Source organism: Hyperolius riggenbachi, chromosome 2, assembly GCF_040937935.1.
Source record: "Hyperolius riggenbachi isolate aHypRig1 chromosome 2, aHypRig1.pri, whole genome shotgun sequence".
Taxonomy (NCBI): domain Eukaryota; kingdom Metazoa; phylum Chordata; class Amphibia; order Anura; family Hyperoliidae; genus Hyperolius; species Hyperolius riggenbachi.
The window spans coordinates 121615842-121627907 of record NC_090647.1 but is presented as its reverse complement, the minus strand read 5'-3'; the positions used below and the strand labels follow the sequence as shown (position 1 = coordinate 121627907).

At 44.2% G+C, this 12066-nt stretch overlaps 1 protein-coding gene across 7 annotated transcripts in view; it reads left to right on the top strand.

The window, feature by feature from the left end:
• HDAC7 (histone deacetylase 7) overlaps window positions 1-12066 on the top strand; it is a 462051-nt gene that overhangs the window by 427970 nt on the left and 22015 nt on the right. For 6 of the 7 annotated variants that reach the window (XM_068267312.1, XM_068267314.1, XM_068267311.1 and 3 more), the window contains 2 exons: window positions 1362-1481; window positions 9609-9706. In XM_068267312.1, coding sequence (XP_068123413.1) covers window positions 1362-1481; window positions 9609-9706 — 218 coding nt within the window. Of the gene's footprint in view, window positions 1-1361; window positions 1482-9608; window positions 9707-9837; window positions 9915-12066 lie in introns of all 7 variants that reach the window. The other variant, XM_068267318.1, reaches the window with a different exon arrangement.

Genomic DNA, 12066 nt, shown 5'->3' with positions numbered 1-12066 from the left:
GAATTATAATGGCTTTGCCTCTCTCCAGAAGTACAGGGCTATAATTTGGTAAGCCATCAGTGGTATCTGGCTTGTGAGTGAGCTGCCATTGTTTGTCTTGCGGCATGATGGAGTGCAGATGACCTTGTGATTGGTTGGATTGGTGGTGATAGTTATTTGTCTTGTGAAGCTGTGGTTGGCAGTGAATATTGGTGTCATGCCTGTGGCGGTATATATGGCCAGGGTGCTGAGGGTTTGTTACAAGGAAGGGATAGGTAAGCTTGTGGGGACGCTGCTGTTTTTGCAGAATGGGCGCCAGGGAAGCTGTGGTTACTTGAATGTGGTCATACAGCCGCTCAGGACTTTTACTTGGTAGAAAATTGTATTTTTTTTCCCTATGTTTAACCCTTTAGAAGCCATTTTGTTTATAGGCTTGCAAGTGCTCCAGGTCAATTTATTTTAGTACAATTTTTTTTTTTATGTCTTATTTGTTACATTTCCGTGCTACTAATTAGTACTGCTGTAATGTTTATTTATGGCCACTTGTCACTAGGGGGCAGTGTGAGACAATTCCAACTCAGTTGGTTAATCCAGATAAGTGTACAGTGTTGTCCCTCTTAAAGGAACACAATCAAACCAAGTGTTCTAAAATGATAATGTACAAATAATGTCTAAGTAGCTTTGTAAACATTTTCCTACTTTTATGTAGAAGTATGTAATTCATTGTGTGTAGATTTTAGCTATGTTTGGAATGTCTCATTTGCAGAGGTATGAATCTCTGCAGTCTGACATGCTAAGAACAGTGTAATATTGAAGCAAAGTTATATGAAAAGCCTGTCAGGTGTCTAGTTTCACACACACAATTGCCCATTTTTATGTTGCACATAAGATACATGTCCTCTGCTCTCTGCAGAGAGCTCAGTTAGAGACAGTCAGAGCTTTCTCTCTCACACACAGGGTTAACAGATGCACTGTGAGGGAATTCCCCTCCCCTCATGGCTCAGTCTACCCTCAGATTTGCTGTCAGAAAAGTGTGAAAGGAATTACAGCGCTTCCCAAACATTTCCTATCTCAATTGAAAAAAAAAATGTTAATCGATAGTGTTACTTTAATTGAAAGTCTTCACATTTTTAGTAGAAATTTGACTGAGAATAGATTGAGGCGTAGTATTCACATATCATTACAATATACAGTAATCGCATAGCGTTTGTCATGTGATTATATTGGCCAACACAACACCAAAAAAGAGTCAAGAAAAATAGTATTACACATTAGTCCTTTGCAAGTTTATTCAACATTTTTTGAAACGTAATAGCATAATTTTAAAGTATATTGTCTTGGGCAATTGGGCAGAACTGTCATTGTGTATTTGTCATTAACAGGATGTGCACCATGGCAACGGGACTCAGCGAGTGTTTTACGGGGATCCAAACGTACTCTACATCTCTCTGCATCGGCATGATGATGGTAACTTCTTCCCTGGCAGTGGAGCTGCTGATGAGGTAACCACCATTTCCATAGCAACAACCTAACTAAATCTTCATTCTTATTTCCTACTGAGCAAAGGCCCTGTCACACGTTTTTGAGTCGTTTTCGGTTTTAAAAAAGCTTTTATTGCATTAAAATTGCAGCAAAATAGCCTTGATCGCTATTTTTTGAAAAATCACGATTGCAGCTGTTTTAATGCAGGGCGTTTAAAAAAAAAAATGAAAAAGACCCCAAAAAAAGCTCTCCAGTGTGTCTCCACCCTAATGCTGGGAATACATGCTGGGAATCGATTAGCCGCCGGATCGACTCCCCGCTCGTCCCCGCGGCTGCCCGGATCGATTCCCACTCGTCAGGGAATCGATCCGCGTGGTGATCGGACATGACGGAAATTATCAATCGAGCCATCAGCGGCTCGATTGATAAGAAGAAATGCACCATGTATCTAATGCTGGGAATACATGGTTAGCCGCCGGATCGACTCCCGCCGCGTCCCCGCGGCCGCCCGCATCGATTCCCGCTCGTCCCGGCGGGCACTTCCTTATCTTTCGCTCGATTTCCGCTATTGTCCGCCCGCGGGTATCAAGCGGGGAATCGATCCGCGCGGTGATCGGACATGTCGGAAATTATCAATCGAACCATCAGCGGCTCAATTGATAAGAAGAAACACACCCTGTATCCCCAGCATCAGGCCTCTTTCACACTGGAGGCTGAACTGAATGCTGCACACCAAGAGCGCCGTTCAGGTGCAATTTAAATGCAGCTATATGGCAGCGTTTGTAACATCACACATGTAAGAGGTGGTCTTAACTGGTAGCGGAGAACCACGGCATGTAGGTTCTGAGCACATCTGCTCAGATGTGACTCCATGAAGCCTCCCGTGTGAAAGATGCCTAAGACCTGGAACCTACCAGCAGCGCTTTTCTAAGCGCTTTTGATTTGAAAAGCTCTTGCCTCTGTAATGCTATGTGTGTGATCCCACTTGAGCAATGTGATTTTATAAAAATCACCTTATTAGGGCTTGTTCGCACTACAAGAGCTTTTTAAAGAGGAACTCCAGTGAAAATAATGTAATAAAAAAAGTGCTTCATTTTTTACAATAATTATGTATAAATGATTTAGTCAGTGTTTGCCCATTGTAAAATATTTTAAATCCCTGATTTACATTCTGACATTTATTACATGCTGACATTTTTGCTGACACCATGTAATAAATAAGGTGATGTAGCTGCTGCATGCTTTTTTTGGCAGTTGGAAACAGCTGTAAACAGCTATTTTCCACAACAAGGTTCACAGACAGGAAATTGCCAAGAGTACCACGGTCCTCAGAGTTTCTTGTGGGAGGGGTTTCACCACAATATCAGTCATACAGTGCCCCCTGATGGTCTGTTTGTGAAAAAGAAAAGATTTTTCATGTAAAAGGGGGTATCAGCTACTGATTGGGATAAAGTTCAATTCTTGGTCGGAATTTCTCTTTAAGCGCTAGTTATTTGAAAAAGGCCAGAAGAGAACAACATGACCCAAGTGATGGTCAGTATTTAATGGTTTCCCTTACCGCCTTGTACGCGGTCCGCAACGCCTACCGACAGCAGCCGCGGCGTTCCACACGTAGGCTCCGCCCAATGAAAGTGACATGCACAGTGCTCCAGCCTATCGGTGAGCAAGCGCGTCATCACTTCCTGAGTCTGGCGTCACTGCCTACCCGCCCGCTCACTGTGATTGGTGGCCAGTTGCTATAGTGATCATGAACCTAGTACCGTCATTCACAAGGGGACACAACCTTCTATGAGTAATAAACATTGATAAGATACAACAAACTTTATAAACAAAGAGAAAGCATGCATATATACAAGAATGAAAGTTAGGAGGCATAGTGAGTGAATCCGATCAATACTTAGTAAGGAAACAATGAAGTTCGTTCCTTTCATTTAGCCCTAAAGGGCCACATGCTCCAGTTTCTGAGATTAATCTTGCTTCATGTTGAAGCAGTATCTGTTCATGATTACCCCCTCTGTGACGGAAAGGAATCTGCTTTAAGCCCATGAATCACAATGAATCTGCACTGCCATTGTGACCGTCACGCATGTACATAATGAATCTGCCGCCACCTACACCTGTCACAATGGAATTCACATGTTCTTGAAAACGAGAGCAGATCATGCGAGTAGTTTGCCCTATGTAAAAACGATTTGCACGAGCAGAATATTGCATACACAGTGTTTTTAGATTGGCAATGCAAGAACTGTTTGAAGTGGATAATTTTAGTGCCAGGTTTTGCGCTTTTTCCAGTTTTGAATTGGCCACAGTGGTTGCAATTTCCACATCTAAATTTTCCCATTGGGATGCATCTCTGCAACCAATTCTGCTCGTGTATCGCCCTGAACTCACTGTTGGTAATGGTGTCCCCGATAGTTTGTGCTCTTTTAAATAAAATCAGTGGTTTGCTGCTAGCAAAACCATGTGAGCTCATGCTACCCTGAAATTCACACCAATGCTAGTAAACAATGGCCTTGATTCTGTCCGCCATTGGAGAATAATCAAATACACAGGTGAAGGGTTGTCCCCTTGATTGCTGACCTTCTTTAGCCCTATTTCTATTCGCCCTCAGTTCTTCTCGTTTTCGAGCATCGGCCCTGCGAAATGCCAGATTGAGATCTGACATTTTGTATCCCCTAGTGGACAATCTAATTGCCAATTATTTACTTTGGACAACAAAGTCATCCCTTTTTGAATTGTTTTGTTTAAGCCTGACGAATTGTCCATAGGGGATCGCTTGAATCGTATGTGGAGGATAGAAACTAGACTGGAGGAGCACATTGTTGGTGGCTGTATCTATTCTGTGCCCTCTGCTGTATACACAACATACTCAACATACAGTTCAAGGTCAAAAAAATGTAAATTGGGACTTAACAGTCCACCTGTGAACTGCATGTGGAGATCATTGCAGTTGGCATAATTGAGAAATTCATCAAACTCACTCACCGTGCCCCTCCATGTCAGAATCACATTGTCCACATAACGATACCAATGGCCGATTTATTTTTTTTTCTCTGAAAGGGTTCCTTGTCCCCAAGATGTATTTTTTCTCCCATCCCCATAGGAATAGGTTTGAAAATGTGGGTGCTACAGACGTTTCCATGGCCACTCCGGATCGTTGGTAGTACCACCTATCATTGAACAAAAAACATTGTGTGATAGTTCAAAATCAAGACAGCACATCAAAAATTCTACCCAGAGTTCATCTTCTCCGCATTCCAACAATCGCTTTCCGATCACTTGGATCCCCTTGGACTGGGGAATTCGGGTATAGAGATTGACAACGTCAATCAATGCCAGGGTTTCATTCTCCCCAAGTTCCACACCCCCAATCCTCCCCAGGGCATCCAAGGTGTCAGCCAGGTGGGTGCAAACCACCCTAAGAAATGGTCTCAGTTGGTAGTCCAAAAATTTGGACAAAGGTTCAGTGAGTGAACCCCTAGCTGACACAATTGTGCGCCCCGGAGGACAGACCGGGTCCTTGGGGACCTTGGGGAGAAAATACCAAACAGGTATTCTAGCTTCTAGGGAATTCTGGTAGAAGCTCCTCCCCATCTGCTTGGTTAGGAACCCTTTTTCCACCCCCTGTCTTAATAGGGTCTGCAACAGGGATTTGTGTTGTGGAAGTGGATTGGACCTTAATTTTTCATAGAACCCATCTGGTCCTTCAAGTTGTCTAAGGGCCTCTTTGACGTATAATTCTCTAGACATGACAACGAGGTTTCCCCCCTTGTCCGCCTTCTTTAGGACTATTTGTTTGTTGTCCCTTAGCCACTCCAGCGCAGATTTTTCTTCTTTAGTTATGTTGGATTCTACTTCTGGGTAGATTAGAGCCTGCATGTCCTGCAACACTTTACGATTCAAAATGTCCACTGCTGATCCTGGGGTGGTCCTGAATTCCTTAGTTGACCTACATGGACGAAATTCCTCTCTGGACTGATCAGTTTCATCAACCTGCATTTCAGTTTCCCAATTACTTTCCAACCATAGTTGTTCCAGGTTGAGGAGGGCTTCTTGATCATTACTGCTGTCTAAGTTCTGAACAAAAAAAAAACAAGCTTTCTTATAGAGGTATAGAGGTTGAGGCGGATTTCATCCGTCAGTGATTCCTGCTTCTTTTCCTGCCATAAAGAAATGTTTAATCTGTGTATAGTTTTGTACCAGTCCACCTCAAATTTGAACTTATCCAAACTACAGTTGAGGGAGTAATTAAGGCCTTTTTTGAGAAGTTACTCACTGCCTCTAGGTAACTGAATCCCAGAAATGTTAATTATTTGGAGGTTTTTGTCAATCTCCAATTTCTAAAGGGTCTCTATCTCCTTTTGCGTTTGCCCTTCCCATAGGTCCCCCTCCCCCAAGTAACCCGTTTGCTAAGGGTTTTGACGGAACTTGGTCCTTCCTCCTCGTCCTCATCTGATAGCTCTTCTAAAGGGACTTTGACACATCTTTTCTTTGGGGGGGGGGGTTTTAAAGCAGGTTTTGGTTTCGCTTTAGGTTGGGGTTTAGGTTTACCCTACAACTCTTCTGGGCTAGATGTGCTCCCAGAATCGGTGTTCCAGTAACCCTTACTTTCAGATACTTGTCTCCTTCTTTTATTGTTCCTGGAGCGTCTGGTTGTCCCCAGTCGAAGATTTTCCCTTCTTTGAAGTCCTGACGATCACGTCTAAATTTTCCAAGTTTCCTCTGTTTAATGTCGTCTTGTATAGGTACTGGACGATTCACAATTTTCACCTCTAATTTTGTTAACTGGTCCGCAGATGTTAGTTTGAGAAACTCCTGTTTGCATTGGGTGATTTCGGCTATTGTGGTGTTATATTCACCCTCAGTTCTCTACAGGACGATTGATTGCAATCTAAGGGCGTGTTGGAGATGTTCTTCATCCCACTCTTTCATGAACTAAGTATCATTCCTATACTCAATTGCCTCTCTATAATTCCGAAAGCCTCTGGATGCTATCTCCTTCACCCCCACTGTGTACCCTGATGTGTCTACCACCGTGGATTAAAATATCTTCTATTGCAGTGATTAGTGCCTCACCTGCTCTTTTCTCAAATACTAGCTTTTAAAATCACAAAGAACTTAGAAAAGCTTTTGAAGTGTGAACAAGCCCTTAGCATTGTATTAGCAACAGCTTTTCAAATCGCTAGTGCTTAGAAAAGGCTACTAGTGAGTCCCAGGCCTAAAAGGCCATTCACACTGCCTCTGGTGGTGGTACACACCGCTCCTAATCCCTCCCTGCTAGCCTGGGAGCCAAAACGTAAAAGATTATTGCTGGCCTTTATTACTGATATTCGTGTTGCCACCACCTTCTTCCAACTGCAAATTTGGTCACCAGGGTAAAAGCTTATAAAGTTCATAATTAAAAAAAAAAATTTCAACTGTACTGCATATTTTGAAGTGAAACGCTATAATTGCAGACAGATGACATAGTTAGACCTGTTAAGAGAGGGCTGATGGAGCTGACCATGTGTAGCGTATACCACGGAAGGGACTCTCCGAGATGAAGGCCTGAGAGGATTTTGCATTGTAAACAGTTTATCATCAACACTTTGATATTTTGAGGAACAAAGGATTTTTTTTTTTTTTTGCAAAAAAGGGGGAGATGCAGAACAGATGGGAAATGCGCGTTCCTGCCCAAAATAACTCCTTTGAAAACATTGTTATAAAAGTGATAGAAAGAACACTTGCATTTTATCATCTGAAGCCTGCAAGAACAACTTTTATCTCCTAAACTGTTAACCTGTTCGGCATAGGAGAAGTCAGAGGTCTGAGCGTTCAGCATAGGAGAAGCCAGAGGTCTAAGTTGTCCTGTCACAGGCATTGTGTCCAGGGAGAGACAGTCCAGCTCACTGCTGTGCTATTCTGGGTGGCTGGCATGTTGTTAGGTGACATTCTCCTGACAGAGCAGCTGATGGAGTGATCACTCAACAATAGCCCTGCTGATCTTGCTAAATCTCAGCATAGTCCTCTAATTTCAGGTGTCATCACTGGTCTTAAAGGGATACTTAACTCAAAAATAAAAAATGATTTTTACTCACCTGGGACATCCCTCAGCCCCCTGAAGCTGTATGGTGCCCTCACAGCCTCGCTCCGATCCACCTGTTCCCGCCGGCGGCTACTTCTGGGTTCGGCGACAGCCGCTGACAGGCTGGGAACGCGAGTGATTCTCCGCGTTCCCAGCCGCTATATCACCCTCTATGCTGCTATAGCATATAACATATATGCTATAGCAGCATAGAGGGTGATATAGCGGCTGGGAACGCAGAGAATCACTAGCGTTCCCAGCCTGTCGGAGGCTGTCGCCGAACCCGGAAGTAGCCGCCGGCGGGGACAGGAGGATCTGAGCGAGGCTGCGAGGGCACCATACAGCTTCAGGGGGCTGAGGGATGCCCCAGGTGAGTAAAAATCATTTTTTATTTTTGACTTAAGTATCCCTTTTAAGGATGTTTCATATTCTGTATTTGTCTATTGGCTAAATTGAAAGCTTTTGACTAGTGTCAAAGCTTAAATACAGGTAGTCCCCGACTTACGAACACCCGACTTACAACGACCCGCCGATACGAACAGCATGGATTCTCTGTTTCCATGGGAACAAGTCAAAAACATTTTTTTTTTCAGATTGGACTTGTAGTTTTTGAGAAAATTTATTTAAAAAAAAATCTAAGAAAAAATGGCTTTTAAAGGACAGCTGTAAGGAGAGTGATATGGAGGCTGCCATACTTATTTCCTTTTAAACAATACCAGTTGCCTGGAAGTCTTGCTGATGTATTCAAATGCAGTAGTGTCTGAATAACACCAGAAACAAGCATGCAGCTAATCTTGTTCGATCTGACAATGTCAGAAACACCTGATCTGCTGCATGCTTGTTCGGGGGCTATGGCTAAAAGTATTAGAGGCAGAGGATCAGCAGGACAGCCAGGTAACTGGCATTGTTTAAAAGGCAATAAATATGGCAGCCTCCATATCAGTCTCACTACAGTTGTCCTTTAAACTTGTATAAAGGGCAGAGGTGGACACTAGAGTCACAGATGGGCACAGAGGAGGTACAGGGGACAGAGATGGCACAATGCTCCGACTTAACAGATTCAGGTTAAGAACGAACCTACAGTCCCTATCTCGTTCATTAACCGGGGACTACCTGTATGCAGCCTGTCAGTGCAGGGATATTGCATGTGACCAGTTGCAGGAATATTGCATGCAGCTGGTCAGTGTAGGGTTATTGCATGTGACCACTCAGTGAAGTATTATTGCATGCAGCCAATAAATATAGTTATTGCATACAACCAGTCAGTGCCAGGTTATTGCACGCAGCCAATCCATGCTGTGTTATTCTATGCAGGATTATTGCATACAGCTGGTCAGTGTAAGATTATAGTATGCATGTAGTCAGTGCAGGGTTACTGCATGTAGCAAACTGGTGCAGGATTGTTGCATGCAAAGGGTTTATGATTATTGCAGGCAGCTAATTGGTTCAAGTTTATTGCATGTAGCCAGTCAGTGCTGGGTTATTCTATGCAGCCAATTGGTGCAGGATTATTGCATACAGCTGATCAGTGTAGGATTAGGGTAGGAACACACTAGGCAGAATCACATATACGGTTTCCACTATGTGCTATGGAAAACGCATATGCGATTCTGCTTAGTGTGTTCCTACTCTCATAGTGTAGGAGAAATTTAGCCAATCAAACTATTGCATGTAAATCTGTTAAATGGCAGCTGGTAAATGATAAACTAGCAGCTTTGGCTAAACCTACAAACGTGGATAGTGGCCTGGGTGGGATACGAACCGGGGACCCATCACTGCAAGGCGAGAGTGCTAACTACCGCGTAGTGGTTAGCATTGTCGCCTTGCAGTGATGGGTCCCCAGGTTCATATCCCACCCAGGGCACTATCCACATTTGTAGGTTTAGCCAAAGCCACTGTGCTGCCCTTGCATATATTACGCTTTAGTTGATTGTTGGCTAGTTAGCCTTAGTTTCTGTAAAAACGTGGTATTGAGTATTACAAATATAAGGGCTGAATAGCGTTTTGTTGGATTTGAATGTATTTTTTGAACTCTTCCCTTCCTTTTACATTTATTTATTGTGCCTCATGCGCTTTTCCATAGGTTGGTGCCAACAATGGCGAAGGCTTCAATGTTAATGTTGCCTGGGCCGGCGGTCTGGATCCTCCTATGGGTGATGCAGAGTATCTTGCAGCTTTCAGGTAAGCCTATTAGTGACCTCCTATGCCCTATCCCTATCCTTGCCTATTCCTGATTTTTCATGGTTTCCAAACTCCTCTTCTCTGCTCCCACTTTTTACTCCTTTCCGTTTCTGTCTTTTCTGACCTTGTAGTGCATTATTAGTGCTGGTGGAATGTGCCGGATGAGGAGAGCTGGGGACTGAAGCCCTCTGGGTGTCCACAGTTACAGGTATTATTTGGGGACTATCAGTGCAGCCTTCTCCCAGTAATGCAGCTGTATACACAAGACAGGCACCACATGAAAGGCTGCACCAGTCCAACACCCCTTCCCCTGTTCCAGGCACCAGCGTGCAGTTGTACACAGAGCACACACTGTATCATTTACCTCATGCATCCAATGCATATATATACCTCCATGGTGCCAATATATATGTACCTCCGCGGTGCCATTATTTAAAGCATATTGGTCAAACCTGTGCAATAGAAACTGAGCCTATTGGAAAAAAAAGAAATAAAATACCTCCTGTGAAATTTGTTTTTTAAAACACTGAGAGATGCAGGTTGGCAAAGTTAAAGTGAAAATAGAGTGATTTGAGCCCTTAAAGTGAATGGGAACCGCGTTTAAAAAAATGAGAGATAGATACTTATCCAAGGAGAGGGAAGGCTCTGGGTCCTATAGAGCCTTCCCGTTCCTCTCCTGGTCCCTTGGTTCCAGTGCTGGCTCGCCCGGTATCAGTATTTGACTAAATTAGTCAAATACTGCTTTATCCGGCAGAAGGAGGCTTCAGAAGTCTTCAGGGACCCCGAGTGCTTCTGAAGAAGGGCGGCCCTGTACTGCGCCTGCGCAAGCACGCTCTCTTGCACGCTCACGCCTGTGCAGTATGGAGCCGCACGTCTTCGGGAGGACACGGCTCCCGAAGACTTCCAAATACCCTTTCGGCGGGGGATTGAAACGGGGGGGGGGGGGGGGGGAAGCCAGCACAGGATAGAGAGCACCGAGAGAGGAGACGGAAGGCTCTATACGACCCAGAGCCTTCCCTCTCCTTAGGTAAGTATTTGCTTCTTTTTTTTTAAAATGCGATTCCCATTCACTTTAAAGGGAACCCGAGGTGAGAGGGATATGGAGGCTGACATGTTTGTTTCCTTTTAAATAATGCATGTTGCCTGGCTGTCCTGCTGATCCTTTGCCTCTAATACTTTAAGCCATAGACCCTGAACATGCATATGCAGATGAGATGTGTATGACAAATGTTTTAGATCCTACTGACCAGAAAGATCAGCAGAACTGCCAGGCAACTGGTATTGTTTAAAGTGAATGGGAATCTTAATAATAAAAAAAAAATGAATCAGATACTTACCTATAGAGAGAGGGAAGGCTCTGGGTCCTATAGAGCCTTCCCGCTCCTCTCATGTATCCCACGGTCCAGCGCTGGCTCCCCCGGTAGCAGTATTCAACCAAATTGGTCCAATATTGCCACCAAAGGAGGCTTTGAAAGTCTTCGGGAGCCCGAGTGCTCGGCTCCGTACTGTACCTGCGCGAGCACGCTCTCTTGTGCAGGCGCAGTAATGGGATCCATTCACACTTGTCAGTCTGCAATGGATCTATTGAGGTAAGCGGAACACAAGTTTTCCGGGAGAACAGATGCTTTTCCTTATAGCCTATGGCGAAAACTCATCGGCTCTGGGCCCCAATCAGAGAGAACATTACTCTGTCCACTCTCGTTGGCCGTCTTCCTCAAGTGGCCACCTAGTGCATGGGTAAGGTTGTTTTTTGTATAGCCCTGCCATCCTCCCTAATGTGCTCATTTTGAGAAAAAATAAGTATAAAGGGAGTATGTTCACTTAAAAAAGCTCTGACCAATCCTTTTGACCAGGGAAGTGACCATGGCCATTCCCACCTGACTGCCCGCATGACCATACACCAGCTCTACATTGGAGCAGAGGCTTCCTTGTAGTCATGTGGGTGGAACAAGGGTGTTGCCTCACATCTAAAGCCTGGTACACATTTTCAATTATGATTGGCCAAACATTGGTGAATTCTACCATCTCCATGTAGTATGAGTGTTTTAGCTACACAATTTGATCATGATATTCAATATCTGTGGACCCTCGTAGTACATGGAGGTGGTAAAATGTATCAGTGTGATTGGCCAATCATAATTGAAAGGGTGCACAAGGCGTAACTCTTAAAGAGAACCCGAGGTGGGTTTTAAGAATCCTAATAGCAGACAGAAGCTGGCTGTACATATAATCACCAGCCTCTGTTGCTATATATCGTCCCTCCAGGGCCCCCTGCGCTCTGCTCTGCCCCCATAAATAACAGCCGCGCTGTCGACACGCAGCGTGTCACCAGCTAACTGTTTACAATTGCCTATCAATCT